The 16,954-nt window shown below is 38.7% G+C and overlaps 1 protein-coding gene across 1 annotated transcript in view; it reads left to right on the forward strand.

Annotated features, from left to right (window-relative positions):
* Positions 1-8,717: 8,717 nt before the first annotated feature.
* The window catches only part of LOC114045676 (cytohesin-interacting protein-like), a 44,419-nt gene continuing 36,182 nt past the window's right edge, over positions 8,718-16,954 (forward strand). The window contains exon 1 of the mRNA XM_027865767.1: positions 8,718-8,942. Coding sequence (XP_027721568.1) covers positions 8,784-8,942 — 159 coding nt within the window. The 5' untranslated portion in view covers positions 8,718-8,783. The remainder of the gene's footprint in view (positions 8,943-16,954) is intronic.

Genomic DNA, 16,954 nt, shown 5'->3' on the forward strand with positions numbered 1-16,954 from the left:
AGAGATATGGTGGTTACTGAGCATTTAGGGAAGTAGTGAGAACTACTTTAGGACAGGGATTATGTTATTTTTATCTTAATATCATTAACACTTAGATAACGCTTTGCCTGAAATGTATTATATACTCATTTCTATCTCATAGAATTTCTTGTTTCCTTCTAGACTCAACTTAAGTACCACTTTCTATGTGAAGTCTTTCCTGATCTCCCTAATTGCTATAATCTCCCCTTTCCATAACCATTTTGTCTAAGCTCCAAATCCCTTCAGAGTATATCTATGAAAAGAAAGTTAACAAATTAGAAAAAGAGATGCAAAATCTTAAGGAAGAAAATAACTCATTGAAAACTAGAATTGGGCAGGAATTAGGAATGACATTATAAGACACCAAGAAAGAATAAAACTAGAAAAATTAGAAGAAAATCTGAAACATCTCATTAGAAAAACAATTTATCTGGAGTCCAAAGCAAGGAGAAACAATATAAGAATTGTCCAACTACCTGAAAGTCATGATCAAAAAAAGAATCTGAATACAATATTATAAGAAACTATTAAGGGAAATTGCTCTGAAGTTCTAGAACAAGAGGGTAAAGTAGAAATAGAAAACAAATTTACCATTCACTACCTGAAAGAGATCCCAGGAGGAAAACAGGAATGTCATAGTCAAGTTTCAAAACTCCCAGGTTAAGAAGAAAATATTGCAAGCAACAAGAAAAAAACAAACAATCAAAATACTGCAGAAATACAGTCAGGATTTCATAAGACCTAACAGCTTTTACTCTCTTGGAACAATGTATTGCGAAGAGTAAAAGAGGTGGGGTCGAGTCCAAGATTAATTTACCAGTAAAATTGAGCATAATCCTGAATAAAAAATGGATATTTGACAAACTGAAAGACTTTCAGGAATTTGTAACAAAAAGACCAGAACTCAATGGAAAATTCAATATAAAAGATCCAGAAGAAATATAAGGAAAACATTAAAGACTAATCATAAGGTACTCATTAAGGTCAAACTATTTATAATATACATGAAAATGTTATCAGTATTCTTAAAACTATCATTACTAAGGTAGTTTGAAGAAAAGATTGGGGCTGAGTTGTGTATGAAGGGGTGATTTGAAAAAAATTGTGTAGGAAAAGGTAAAAGAGAGAAATTATATTATAAAAATGGAGCATGAAAGGAAGAACTAATACAGAAGAAGCAGATAGGGGTAGAGGGCTAGGAATGTTGGAACCTTACTCTCCTCTGAGTTGGAAAGGAAACAATGTGTACAGCGGAGAGGATGTAGAATCCTTCTAAATACGTAGAAAGATGAGAAAACTGGGGAACAATGTCAGGGACGGAGTCAAGTTCTGTTGCAAACCTATGTGTTAGCTTCTGGTGCCTTTCTATAGCTATGGGAGGGTTCATCAGTGGTAGCCTCTCCCACCAATGGAACAAGATTTCCCTCCCCCCCTTTTTTTTTCTCTCTTGTTTTAATTTTTCGCTTCTCCCAAGTGTCCCATAGAATCTCTTCTTGAAATACAACAGGAGTTATTTTCCTTTCATTGTTAACCTTGGACTTAATTTAGGTACATCACATATTCCTCTCTATCTTCTTTCCCCTGCACCTTCATGGATCCTCCAATTCTGTAATTTAGTTCCCACAAAAATACATTGATTTCCCTGTGGGTGAGGTGTTGTGAGATTTTTTTTCTCCACCATCACTTCTATTTGACTTATGCTTTCAACCTTGTCACTTTGTACATTTTTAGAAAAAAAAAATCTCTTAATGGTTTCTTTGTTGTTATTTTGTGGTGGTTCTCAGGTTGCTGTATTTTATTTTTAGCCTTTCATGTATTTCTGTTGTCTGGCATGTTTGAAAAGCAAATGATTTGTTCAGGTCTAGTTTTCTTTCCAGGAATTCTTAGAATGCTGCTTTTAAAAAATAATGTCTAGCTTTTAAAATTAATTTTTAGGTCGCATTAGGTTCCATCTTGAGTTTCTCTACTCTTCAGAACACATTCTGTGCTCTCTCACAGTTTTTGGATAGTGCAGAGCAGTTTTGTGTTATTTGAATTTCCTTTCCTTTATATTTGAAGGTCTTTCTCCTGTATGCTTGTGGAATTTGTTATTTGTCATTGGAATTATTAAATTTAACTGCTATATGACTTGAAATTTGCAACATAGGGTTTTGTGTCTTTTTTTGAGACAATCTGGGGATTTCTTCAATTGGTGTTTTATTTTCTGTGTTCAGAAGCTCTAGGAAGTTTTCTTGCATTATGTTGTTTAGGTCTTTTGACTTGTGGTGTTCTTCTGGGATGCTTATAATCCTTAAATGGTCTCTATATATTTTGTCTTTGAGATCAATATATTTCGCTTGTATAAAGAACATGTTTTCTTTTAATGTTATTGCTTTTTGCTTTTCTTCTTCCAGATTGTCCTTCACTTCTATATAATTCCATTCCCAATCAATCATTCTTTCTCTCTCCTCTCACGGATTCAAGTTTTCCTATCCTGCCAATTATTTCTCCTGTATAGAGCATACATAATGTTTTCACAATTCCTATTTATCTTTTAAACCATTTATGAACATCTTTCTGTGGTTCCATGTGATCTTAAGAATCCACAGGGCCTCACCCTTATCAGGCAGACTTTCCTTTGTTTTGCAATATACGTTCATGGGTGTCTAGATTCTCTTAGCTTATCTGGAAGCCATATTCCCTTCTGTTACTAATTTCTTCCCTCCTCATTTCTCTGTGTATGTTCAAAGTCTTTATTTGAATTTTCTTTCTTCTGAGATCTTTGATAATTTCAGACCCCCTCCCCAAATAATTCCCTAGCATTTAGTTTCTGACTCCTTCCCTTCTGATGGCAGTTTCACTTAGACCTCAAAGCTATCTTTGCCTTCTCCCACACTGAGAAATTCAAATTTCACCAGCTTCAATCTCTTTCTTAAGTGATTTCTGTGGGAACAGAACTAGTCCTAGCTGGATGCTGGGTTCTTTCTCTCAAGCTTAGTGAAGGGCCACACAGCTATGTGTCCTGCTCCAATTCTCTCTGTTCCTCAGTTCTCTAGCTGAGTATTATTGCAACATAGATCACTGACTCGCTGTGGCTCCAGCTAGAACAAGTTTTTGGTTTTTTTTTTTTAGTTTTCTGCAGGGAAGAAGAATATGGTAGAGTTGAGTTCTATTGCAAGCCTGTGGATTGACTTTTGGGTATCCTGCCAGAGACTGATGGTGGGTGGCAAAGGGGATGTTCAGTGTTAAAGGTTATGGATTAGCCTTTTTTGCTATTAGTTCATCATGTTGTTGCTTTGTTATGGTTCTTAGAGTCTAGATCCCAATGAAGTCAACTGAAATGGCTTTATATCTTTTTGCATAATTCCTATTTTGGAAAGATTTGAGAGTTTATGAGGATCAAAGAAAATGTTTAGTCCTTTATCTTGTTGGTCATATGACCAAGAAGTTCCTTTACATGTATTTTGTACATAGTTATGCATGTATGTGTTGTTGACTTCCATTCTCTTCTTTGTATTCCTAGTGCCTATATCAATACCTAGGCCATACTAGGACCTGAAGAAGTGCTTTTTGATTAATTGTTTGATAAATTGAAGAAACTGAGACTCTTTAGGCTAGAGATGAGACTACTGTGTGTGTGTGTGTGTGTGTGTGTGTGTGTGTGTGTGTGTGTGTTTGTGTGTATTAGGGCAAGACATTTGTCTTTAAATATTTGAAAGACTGTCATATGAAAAAGTAATTAATTTTGTTCTGTCTTAATCCAGAGAGCAAAACTGGGAGAAACTGCCAGGACCTACTTAGAGGCAGATTCAAGTTGAACACAAGAAATAATTTTTAAATTATTAGAGTTGCCCTAAAGTGGAATGGACTTCTCTGAAAGTAGTGTGTTTTCTATCACTGAAGATTTTCAATCAGAGGTTAGGTAATCATTTATTGGGTGATATTGTAGAGGAGATTTCTGTTCAGGTAGGAGTTCTGGGCTAGATGACCATTGAGTTTCTTTCCATTTCTGAGATTCTGTAATCCTTTGGTCATTTACTACTCTCTACCAAGCTGTAAGGTAACTATGCTTCTATAGGATATGTCTCATTTGCAATATGAAACTCTTCACTATACTTCAAGACTCTTTATATATAGACATCCTCAGGCAAGTACACTAGCTCATTGTATCTCTGAGGTTAACACCTTTACTGATAGACTCCAAAGTCAAAAATACTCCTACTCACTCTAGACATGAATATTTTTATAGATATCTCTCTCCTCTTTTGCTCTCACACACCCACATACATACACACAGAGAACTCTTTCCAAAAACTGATGTAGGCACAGAAGTAAATAAAATAAAGGAAACGGTTAATAATTATTTCATTCAACTAGAAGTTCATGAAGTGGACAGAACAAGATTTTCTACTTATTATAAATTTAAGAAGAGATCTGAGAATATGCAATTTGAGATCCCACTGTTGCTTTACTTCCAACCCCTTTCCCTCTGACAACATCAACCACTCATCCTTCTTTGACTTGGGCAAATTAAGATGCTTGAGAATCCACTATAGTGTTTTCTTATGCTTGTACCAATAACAGAGCAGAAGAGACTTATTTTTACTATTGGCACTGATTCTTATATATTTTGTGTTTAATCTGAAATTGAATCCACTTTCCTATTGTAAATGTGTGTGTCCTAGCTTAAGACCGGTGAGAGCACTAATGGTCACAATTACATCAATTTATTGAATTTCTGAATTAGGTCTCTGTTTATACTTGTCTTACACAAGCTGTTTAAGAAAAGTCTGCCTTGATTAAAGACACCTATTAAGTGAGATAGATTTGCATTTTGCAAGTACTTTATGTTCCAGTTTTACAAGCCTTTTATTTCACCTCAGGCAACCAGGTTTATTAAATATTTTTATGTGCAGATGACCCTCCAAAACCTTAATTAAACAAACATGATTAACCACACAAGAAGTCTGCATCAAAACATAGAGGAACTGTTCATGCTCTTGGCTTTTCACCCTTATCTCATGACTTCTTCTAGAAAAGGAAAAGAATTGTATTAAGGGTGATCCTAAACTTTTCCATGTTGATTCTAAAGCTTCTTTGCCAATCTCCTCCTCACTAGCTGTTCTATGTGTCATATCCTATTAGTTCAGTGGTTTGGGATACCACTAGGAAATTGGTAATCTGGGGCATCAGACTTTGCACAAGAAGTCATTCTCCTTGAAGTCATTTCCTTTTGTATGGTTCCTTAAGTAATCTTAGAGATAACCCTTTGCAAACAGTGATGTCAGTTAAGTTTGCCTTTAGGGCCCTACCCTACCCTCACTTCTCCTTTGTCATGTTTTGTTTTTTGTCAGTTTTCTCCTCCAGGGTCACCTTCCACTCCTAACTACCTAAGTGAGGCACCCTTCCTGGGTCTTCATTTTCGAGGAAGTTGTTGATGCCCTGAACTTATCCAACATCTCTACTAAAGATTCCTGGTGGGGTTTTTATTCCTCCAGGGCCCCAGTTCTCAAAAACCAGGTCATGACTGAAAGTGTTACTCCTTCCAGGAGTCTTAACATTTTCCTGAGCAGGGCTTGACCTTAATTCCCATTGGTGGAATTTCAGACACCCTGCTAGTTCTGGTGGAGGCCAAAAGTTCTTTCCTCAGTGTTCTTCAAATCATGCCATGTAGAGTAGGCAGAGGAGTCAATGTAGGCAGACTTACTGAGAACATAGTGTAGGGAGTGGTGAAGGAGAAATGGGGGTGTAGGGAGAAAGGGTGAATTAAGGGACACTTTCCAATATTACTTTTGATAGGCATGTGTTCAGTCATTTCAGTCATGTCCAACCCTTTGTGGCCCCGTTTGGGGTTCTTTTGGCAAAGGTAGGGGACTAGTTTGCCATTTCCTTCTGTAGCTCATTTTCCATATGAGGAAACTGAGGCAAATGGAGTTAAGGGACTTGTCCAGGTTCCCACAGCTAGTAAGCATTTGAGGCTATATTTGAATTCAGGTATATCAGACCCAGGCCTGGTGCTCTATCCGCTGTGCCACCTGGCTGATAAGTGAGTGTACATGTAACAAACAAACAAGAAAAGTAAACTTTCATATCTTTAATATGGGAACATTCCACTCTCCAGGCTATGCAGTTATTTATTTTGTGATAACCCCAATTGACTATATTACAGAAAAAGCATAAAGCCACAGGTGGATAGTAACATAGTCCAGCCGCACAATTTTTAAACCTTGCCTAAGGTCCACAAGTGCCCTGGCCCAGCTCTGCACATAGGTAAGTATCTCTTCTGTCAACTGAAGTCAGCCCTTTGTAGTGTAGCCACATCATGGAGGCAAGATTGCTGTCATTTTGGACACAATTTGGCTCGAAACTTAGACAATTTCTACAGTTAGGTTTTTCTTGGCATAATGGAATAGTATTTCTTTTCCTGACTGGAAATGTTTAGGACTTTATATATTTTAGGGTCAAATTTTTGAAGAAAAGATTTGTAACAGTGAGACTTTATTTATAAGGCTAGTGTTGGGTATAGGGCTAACACCCATAAAGTATTGTGTTCCACAGGAAAGCATGTTGGACTAGGTGTCAGAGAACTCTTAAGGTGGATTTAAATGCTGGCCCTACTATTTACTACCTATGTGATTGTGGGCAAGTGAGTCAACCTTGCTGGGCCTCAGTTTTCTCATCTGTAATTGGATTAAATGGTCTCTGAATTCAGAGGACCTACATTCACCTACATCAAGTTTCTGATGCCTACTTCCTGTACCTGCACTACTTGCCTCTGAACAAGTCACTTAACATCCTTAGGGCTCAGTTTCCTCATCTGTAAAACGAGGAGTTTGCATCAGGTGGCTTCCTGGAGGTGGTCCCTTCCAGTCCGAAAGCTATATCCATATTATCAATTGTAAATGGTGTTATCATTTCTAGAATATAAGTATTTGTTATAGTTTGGAGACTCATAGTATAATCCAGTCACCATTCTTGGTGATGCTGCTACTCATGCTAACTATGGAAACTTAAGTAGGCTCCTAAAAGGTTGGGACAGCGGCACCTGGAGGCACCTCCTACACATGGAATAAGGAACTATATTGTAAAAGTGTTCTTTTGTAGCTGCATTGGCACACATTTTTTTTTGAAAAAAGGCCAACTCAAGATTTTACTGTTTTTATTTGGCAAGCTCTGTTAAGACTGAATTGCTCTTGAATTAAGTGTATTTGGACTCAGTATCAGTTCAAAAAAGTGTTATGCTATTTGAATTCTATGAATAGCCTTCAAGGTAACCTTGAAATTCATATTTAGTCTTATTGACTTATTGAATTTTAGGTTTGGAAGGAGCTGTAGTCATTTTCCAGCTCAAACTTCCACATATTACAGATGAGAAAACTGAGATCCAGAGAGTTTATATTACTTACCCAATGTGCCATAGTTAGTTAGTGACAAATAGTACAAGAACACAGTTCTCTCTTGACTCCTGGTCCAGTGGTTTTTCTACTAAACCAGATTCCTCCTCCATGTTTGATTTTTGTTTCATAGAATCACAGAATTGAATCATGGAATCTCAGTATTGGAAGGAATTTTAGAGATCATGTATTTCAACTCGTACTTGTCAGAAAGTCCCTGTAATGGTAGTAACTCACATTTATGTCTCCCTTTAGACTTGGAAAGCACTTTACATACTTATCTAATTTCATATTACATCCCCACCAAGTGATCATTTAGCCATTGCTTGAAGACCCCTTTATTTCTCTCTGCCACTCAACCAAATTACTCCATTCTACATCCTCTAAGAGTTAAAACAAAACAAAACTAAAAAAACCTCATAGTCAAACTCTGTTTCCTGCATTGGTTCTTCTGTCATTCCGTCTATCCCTAGACCAACTGACCATACACTTCAGCCATCCTATTTGTCTGCTGCCAAGGCCCTGGGTCCTGGACACCTGCTGACTCTGGGGAATAGAGAAATCTGCTGATGGGAGTTGACCCTGCTACCAAATTGGGCCTTTCTAGTTCACTGCCTTGTATTAAGATAAATATTTCTGTTCAGATAAAGGAGAAGCATAACAAAAAGACTGATGAATGGTTACAATCTAAGTGGAAGGTATAATGAGTCTTTGATGAGCATTGATGGACTAGTATAATATGAGGGAAGTACATTACAGGGAAGAGAGAGATAGAGAGAGGGAGAGAGAAAGAGAGAGAGAGAGAGAGAGAGAGAGAGAGAGAGAGAGAGAGAGAGAGAGAGAGAGAAAGAGAGAGAGAACATCATGACCAGTACCTGCACTTCTCACCGATACTCTCAGGGCTTCATGACCACACATTTTGAAGTTTGCTAATATGAAGTATGTGTCTATGTGTGTGTACTTGGTGTGGGGAGAGGTCTAGGGAATGGGTTGAGAAAAAACGTGACAGCATTTAGCAAATTAAACTTGGGAAAGTTTCCCCCCCACCTCCACTAAAAAAAAAAAAGCAGATGGTATTTTGAACACAAACTGTCACAGCACATGAAAGCATAAGAGTTCTGGCCGTTGCCAAGAGTGAAAAAAATAAGCTGATTTTCTTTAATTGCAAAAACTACCTCTCAGCTCTCCCATGGGCTTAAAAAAAAGGCACTGAGAAATGTGAGTGATCTGCGAAAAGGGATCTGTGTAACAAGCACCTCCAACCACAGAAGTCACATGGGACTCTTTCCGCTTTGCTACTTTTGATTGCTTGTCAAGAAGGTTATGCTTTTAGTTCTCCCTGGCCGGCAAGGCTAAGCAATGTGTGAGCTGGAGTGACCTTTATGCACAATGTCTTTCCAAAGGCCTATCCAGCAGAACAACAATTTGGTGGATACGGGCCCAGCTTATAGCTTCTACTCTACTCCCACAGGTAACCCACAAGTGGATAATAAAAGGATTCAAATGCTGGCAGAAACAGTGGCCACTTTGCCCCGGGGACGAAAGCAGGTATGATGACCATTTTGTACTTTGGGGAACTTTCACCATCACCAGGCAGTGGATTCTTCAGCCAGCATGTATGCTCCTAAAGGACGAGCTTAGATGCTCAGGAACTTCGGTGAGACAGGTGGGAACACTGGGTGCGAATAGAAGTTTGGGTATACTGGGACTCTAGTAAAGCATAAAGCCAAGTGTGACCAAGGTATTTCTGTCCTTTATTGGAGAAGTGCTCAGGAAGAACTGAGGTTCTTAAGCTTATCGGGTCATGGAGCTCTTTCTCCTCAACCTCCTGACAGCCTGTGTGAGCTATCACTGGTGTGTGTGTGTTCCTGTCCCCCTCTTCCTCTTCCTCTATCCCATCTGTAGCCACGCTAAGCAGCACTTTAGGATCTTAATCATATTAGGGTCTGGTTTCTGGAGAGTATGCTAAACTTTTACAACTAATATATACAGTTCTTCAACTTTCATGCTGGATTCTGGGTAAAGTATTTCTTTTGGGGTGAGACAATGCTTCTGAAAATATTCAGTCAGACCTCTTTGGGACTTTGTCAATTTATTCAGCGTTGTTCACGATGTTAAAAAAAGTTATTTGTTAAATAGATTGCAAAACAAACTAATCATAATTCCTTTGCTGATTCCATTATTACAAGCCATTAATGACAACGCTCTTCCTCCCTGTTCCCTCTCCCCATACCCTAAACTGATGGAGGGCTTTGTTTATACCTCTTTTATGTACTTATTATGTATTACACTTTTTGTGTATGTATTATACCCTCCTACTAGACTAGAAACTCAATGAGGTGAGGCCCACTGGTTTATCTCAGCTTTGTATCTCACCCAGGGCTTAACAGAGTATTCTATTTTTAAAAGGCCCTTAATAAATATTTAGTTAATAAATTGGTAAAGTAAAATCCCACCAAAATCCTAAATATGCTTAGTTATGTACCTGATTCAGAATAGAACCTTTTAAGGTAGAAAATATTCAGAAACATTTCACAGTACAAATTATCATTACTTAATTGTATATTAGCAATTGTGTACCCCTCTTAAACATTCTAGTTTTTTTTTTGTAAAGTTTTAATGAAGATCAAAGTAGATGATAGATTTAAACTTGGTGGGCTGCTATGTGATCCATTGTTTGCTCAGGAATCTTTAAGAAGAATATATAATTTGCTGTAGATTTGAAAGAATTTTTTCTCAATTCAGAAAAGTGTTTTTCTTCTCTTAATGGTTATGATGTGATGAGAATTATTGTAATCAACTCCCAACATGTGTATTTGACAAAAAAAGTACTGTAGAATGAAACAGAATGATAACCCATGTTTTAGCTAATGTAGGTTTCAGAAGTATTAGATATAGAGCAGAGTTGTAACTAACAATTTTGTCACCCTGGTCTAGCAGCATGAAATCTACTCTCAAATAAACTCTAGATAAATTCATTTGAGGGTAGAGGGTTACTCAGAGAACCTGGGATGTAAGTCCCTGTGTAAGGAGAGACCCTGGTACCCTAACCTGTCAGTGTGGAGGAAGGGGGTGGGTAAGAGAAGAGGGAGAGAGATTTTGTGACTCTGGCCCCCATAGACTGAAACCCAGGCATACATAAAGGCTGCTACTGGGGAGGAAGGATACCATCTGATAGTTCATATTTTAATGACTTAATATTACTAAGTAGGTATTAAATTCATGTGCTTCTTTGTTGCTGAAAGAATGTCAGTGCTCTCTCATTTTTGGTACCCAGGGCAGTAGTGTCAAACTCAAATAGATATGGGCCACCAAAGGACACATAAAGATCCCTGCTGGCCACGTAATGATTTAGAAAACCATGTATTAACATTAGGTTCTATTGTATTTTTATTTATTTTGTTAAATGTTTCACAATTACATTTTAATCTGGTTGAAGACAACGGGACAGTATGTTTGATACTTCTGCCCTAGGACAAGGCTCTGATTGCCTTACCATAGTTGTAGTTCTACTGCCCAGTTGCATGCTGTAGTCATATATTTACCTATATATAACATGTAATTTAGGGCAACTGATTAGAGCATCATTTAACACTTGGGAAGCAGATGTTGTCCTTTCTTATGATTTTGATAGTCGGGGCAGGAACTCTCTCAAACTTATTCGTCTTTCATATTTCTTCCCTCCATCAAGCTTGCATATTCTCCTCTCTCTTTTCTTTTGCTGGTTCTTATTAATATGACTTTAAAAAATTAAGCCATTCATTTCATCAATATAGGGTGAAGACTTCCTCTAACAATGCCGACCAGCATTTTCTTAGCACTGTATAATCTTAGGAAGTTGCCTGAGAGAATTAGAAGTTAAATGACCTGCCCAGTATATGTCAGAGTTAGGACTAGAACCTATGTCTTCCTGATCATGAAGGCTGGCTCTCCGTCCATGACATCATTTTTATTTTTGTACACAGAATATGCATACATGTATTCACAATCTTAACACCAATGTGGACGCTCATATGAACACATCCATCTTCACTCCTTCATCCTGCAGTGCTTCTGCTTACTTTTCTCCTTTTCTCATCCTCCTCTAAAATGTAAGGCCTCTAAACAGTTAAGCTCATACCCCCAATCTGGCTTTCTGGAAGAAATATTTTTTGGGTTGTGGTGGGAAGTGCTAAGAACAAGCCTGTTTCTATGGTATTTCTCCATCCTTGAAAGACATGGGGCATGAAAATTTAATATCTGTAAACATTTCAGAACTTCCCAGTAGATTCAGTTGACCAAAACCCCCCACCAAATAATACTCATGTTTCTCTAGCTTGTTATGAGACGCCGATCCCTAGTTTGGCAGGAACTCTGATTTGCAGGCAGCAGGATCCCTGGTTGGCTACCAAAAAGACAGGTGTTTCTCTGCCCACTTTGTTATTTTCAACATTTTTGTGTCTGACATCAGCAATTCATACTTCTTGTTAGTATTGGCTTCCGTTTCTGTAAAACTGTAGCTGGCCAGCCCACAGTTTTTTTTTTTTTTTTAAGATAAATCTTCAGAAGCCTTTGGATGTTTGTCTTTAGAATTCTTCAAAAATAGATTTCATATGTGTGTATGTGTGTGTGTATATGTGTATATACAAGGATACCTGTGGTGGTAGGAGGTGTCAGACAGACACCATGGTCTGTGCAGTTGGTATTTTACTCCTACTCCCAAATAGTTTTGGAAAGCACTTCAGTCCTTTCTTTGGAAGATGTTTTTAGGAGATGGAAGGAAAGGGGTAGTCTTTAGAAGTGTGATAGCTCCAAGGGTGTCATGGTGTGCATAAATCCTAGTGTAATGCTTTGTGGTCTTGAATCAGTCCTAACTGAGCACCCACATTAAAACCCTGGGTTTGGAGGTCAGAGGAACTGAATTTGAATCTCATGTTATCCCTCCTTCCTGGAAACTCTGAGGGTCTTCCCCTCCCAGAATAGTTCTTTTGTGAAGGCAAACTAGGCCATCTTTTGCCTCAATTATTAGCTAGCCTTAATCACTGAATGGGTGTTGTCTCAGATAAACTGAGATCTGGGAAAGACCTTAGCTTAAAATGGCCAAGGTCTTCCACTGTATCCTGGGCCATCACCAGCCATCCTAACCTATGTCTTGCCACTGGACTCCCAGAACTCTGGAGAAGAGTGAGGCACAGCTCTTCCTCACTTAAATCCAATTCACTTGCAAGTTATGACATCACTTTCCTGTTGTCATTGCTCCTCTTTGAGAATGAAGGATAAACATCACTCTTCCCTATCAGTCATTTCCCTTACAGGACTTCGGTTTCCTTACCAGTAAAAAGAGATGAGGTTGGATCAGACAATCTCTAAGGTTCTTTCCAGGTCTGAATTTTATGATCTTATGAGTCACTAGTAACAGGAATATAAACTGGGAGTTGCAGTATTTCAAGCTGTCTATACTTTTTCTTATTTTGCTTCAAGGATATTCCGTGAGTAAAGAACTGTAGACACTGATTATTTGGGGTCATATTTTCTTTATACAGGCAATCATTACAAAGGTGACTTCCTAAGAAAGGCTCTGAGAACTTAGTGTTGGGATGTGGTCACTGTTTTCTGTTTATTGACTGTTTCTAGTGTACTAAGCACTATGCCCACTATCTTTTGGGATGTTTTCTGCCTTCTCTATGCTTTCATTCTAGGGCAGCAAGAGACATTACCTATTGCACCTGTTCTTCGTTGTTGAATCATTTCCAGTCATGTCTGACTCTCTGTGCCCCCATGGGGTTTTCTTGGCAAAGATACTGGAGTGGTTTGCCTTTTCCTTCTCCAGCTTATTTTACAGATGAGGAAACTGAGGTAAACAGCTTTAAGTGACTTGCCCAGGGTCATACAACTAGTAACTGTCTAAGGCTGGATTTGAACTCAGGTCTTCCTGCCTTCAGGCCTGGCGCACTATCCACTGCCCTTCCTAGCTGCCTGTAGCATCTATTCTGTACATCCAAAAACACGTGAACATCTTCTGTTCATTTTCAAAAAAGGAATTAGCCCTTTTCATTTAGTGCCATGGCAAGCCTAAGCTTATGCACCTAATTTTGTTGAAACTGAATAAGTTGAGATGAGATTAGACATTCTTATGAAACTACGTTGCCCAAGTTCTCCTCTTGGTTGCCAATTAGGAAAAAAAATCAGTTCTGCTGTACTATTTTTGTGGGGTGTTCTTGTCTTTGGCTAAGTCTCAAGTTTATCTCTTGCTCTTGGTTTTAAAGTACATTGTAAGAAAAAATCATGAATGTGTGAATGTTACTGAGGGCGAGTAAAGGGTAAGAGGTGTGTGTGTGTGTGTGTGTGTGTGTGTGTGTGTGTGTTGGGGATGAGGAAGAGTGGCAAAGAAAATAGAGAATATAACTTCAATTTTTCATTTGGAAATAAATACACACCTGTGAATAATGGCCCCAAACACTTTCGTGAAATGAATGTGCAGAGTTAGCTACAGGAAGCAACAATCTCTTGTTACTGGGCAGCAGAAGTAGATGCTGGAAACAGGCCTAACCTCCTTTGTAGTGCCAGGTACCTTTTTTTTTTTTTTTAAACATGTTCAGTGTGAGGTAGAATCCATACACTTTTTGCCAGTCTGTCTGTTAACAAGTCTTTATTAAGTGCTTGCTAGGTGCCAGACACCTTTGGTGAGCTTGTAGCTAAGGTATTGGGATTCAGAAAAAAAGGCCACAGTGAGCTGCATCATTACCAAGGCACCAATCTCTGCAGGCATAAAGTTAGCAGAGTGCTTGGTACACGGTAGGCGCTTAATAAATGCTTTATTGGAAAAAAAAAAGTAACCGAGTGACAAGAAGGTAATCATAAATAAAATTGATCTTAGAATCCTTATCTTAGTAACTCCTAAGGGGTTAAGATCTGACCAGGCTTCATGCATAATTGAATGTGTGCCTTGCAGCCCTGCCAAATTGCTAAGCCTGGATTTCTCATATTAGATAATGTGTAATAAAAGACAGCTGTTGCCAGCATATGCTGTGCTTCACACACCAGCTTCTCATTCATGATTTTTGGTGCCATCACAACAACACTGCAAGATGGTTATAGATGGATGGACAGTCTACAGAATGTAAGACATCACAGGATGGAGCCCAAAATAATGCTACTAACACTAGGGAAAAACCCACAGGGAAATGATTTTCCAAAGTCTCAGTCCTTTGATAGTTGCTTAGGTTCCCCTTATTCCATCTTAGCAGATTATTTAATAGAAGAGCTCACGTGAATCTGTGGAGCAGTGCCAACCATACACTGTTAAAATCTGACAGATTAAAGAAAAAAAAAAAGGTGGGTTTCATGTCAGGGCATGCCACATGTCAGAAATGTTGATGGTGTCAAGCTGTGAATACTTTGATTTAAATGTTAAGTGGTTAAAACGTTCTCATTGCTAATCTGAGTAGGAACTAATTTAGACTTTGACATAGGTTGATTTTCCTTTGCATCTCTTTTAACCCAGATCAATCCATCAACGGATACTTATTGATATTTAGCACTGCCAGCTCCTCACCTAGCTTTGTGCTTGGCAAATGTTTTATTCTTAACTAGTCAGTAGCCTCTAAGGAAAAGGGTTAGTTAGCAGTAGAAGGGTTATTTTGAAAGATTGTGAAATTTCCCTTCTAGATAAGGGTAAGAACTAAATAGTCACTTACTTCCTAGAATCTGAATTTTCGTGCTGTGTGAAGCCAGAACGATTTTCACCGAATGCAGGGAAAGGATGAGATGACTTCTGGAAGTTCCCTCTACATCTATGCTTCTCTTCTTATTGGGGGAAGGTGCCGATTCTGCAAAGGGGTCATATTGATTCTCAGAACCTCTGAGTTGTGTAGGACTGAAGCAGTGATTTGGTAGAGCACGTCGTTTAATGTTTGAATCTGTTCTTCAGACTCTCTGAAAGCTGTTGATCGGCCTCTGCTTGAACAGCTCCCGTGATGTTGCTCTCACTAATTCACACTGGTGTTCATCACCAGGAACTCAGGGGACAGTGTAGTATTCAGTTTGTCTGACTAATGTTATCAGACGTTAGAGAGGCAGCATGGTGGACAGTGAGGGGTGGCATTTGGAGTCAGAGGAGAAGGGCTTAAATTGAAGTTCTGCCACTTAAACTGTGTGACCTTAGGCAAGTCACTTAACTTCCCTAGGCCTCAGCTTCCTCATTGCTAACATGAGGTTGTTGAACTCAGTGATCCCAAAGGTTTCTTCCAGAACTAAATCTATGAGCTTATTAATTTTGAATGTTGGTTGGTTACAATTCTATTTTTTTCTCTTCTTCCTTGGGAACCATTATTTCATTGGTATAAATTATGGAAAATGCTGTCTCCATGTTTATGAGAAAAGAAAGAAAATTCCCTTTTTGGGGAGCATTCAGTCCCCAATTATGTCTCTGTTGTGGGGGCAGATGTGTAATATGAGTTCCATCTTTCATCTATAACCCCGTGCTTCTCCCATACTTTAAACTGTTTGAGTATGATCCTGTCATGCTATTTGGATGAGGTTAACTTTTGTTTATTCAGAATTCAGAGGGAGAAACAAAAAAATTTGGGGGACCTAGAAGTGACTTACTTTCTCAGCATTGAGAAGGGAATGACTATATGGTGAAGCTCTTGAGGACACTTAGGAATATCAAGTGTATATTAAGATGGTACTTCATTCATTCATTCATTCATTCATTCCACAAACATCAGTTAGCTTTCATTAAGTGCCTGTATGTAAAGAACAAGGAGTAGCAGTGTTTGTGATGTTTTTCCACTCACCCTGGCGACCTGTTTAATATTGATTGATTGATTTCATCCATGTGGGGAACTACCCTTATGGAAACCCCCTCCAGCAATGCAGATGGATAGAAGGCTGACCTTGACTCGCTTATATAGAAGATAAGTCGTGTTCAGTCTATGGCATCTGGACTAGCATTGCTATGCCTTCCTCTCTCCACTACTCATTCAGATTCTGGCTTTGACCTAAAGTCACGCATTGTCTACAGGAGAGGGAGCCCACTCTGAGAGATAAACTGCATTGGTAACTTACACCAAGGCCCACACCAGGCATCAAGGTTCACAGGCCAAAAAGCTCCCACATATTTAAGCTTGCTCATTTCATCCTTCAGTACTTGAAAGAAGCTTGGGTTTAGGATTGGTCAGAGAGAAAAAATGAAATGCTCAAATGTCAGATCTGTGGGGAATAAGATACCGACTTTCCGTTGCATTAACTTGATTGACTGGGTGCCAAATCCTGGATATTAGGCTAGACAGGAAGCCTCACTGGAATGAAAGCATTTTGTGCTGGGTATTCCAACATCCTAGGAATATTGCTTCCAGCTTCAATGACAGGCTGTTCCTTCCAAAGAACAGACCGCCCAAGTGAGAAGGTTATTGGCACTGTTGTTTGGGGTCACACATGTCATGTATATTTCATTTGTGCAGGCTCTCAGGGAATGATCTCATTATTATCATGCCAATAAGCTCCTGCCATCCTCTCCTTCCTTTTCCTTCTCTTCCATCTGAGTTTTCTGAAACCTGTTTAATTCCCAGCTAGATGAC

Source organism: Vombatus ursinus, unplaced genomic scaffold (assembly GCF_900497805.2).
Source record: "Vombatus ursinus unplaced genomic scaffold, bare-nosed wombat genome assembly UNPS02014779.1, whole genome shotgun sequence".
Taxonomy (NCBI): domain Eukaryota; kingdom Metazoa; phylum Chordata; class Mammalia; order Diprotodontia; family Vombatidae; genus Vombatus; species Vombatus ursinus.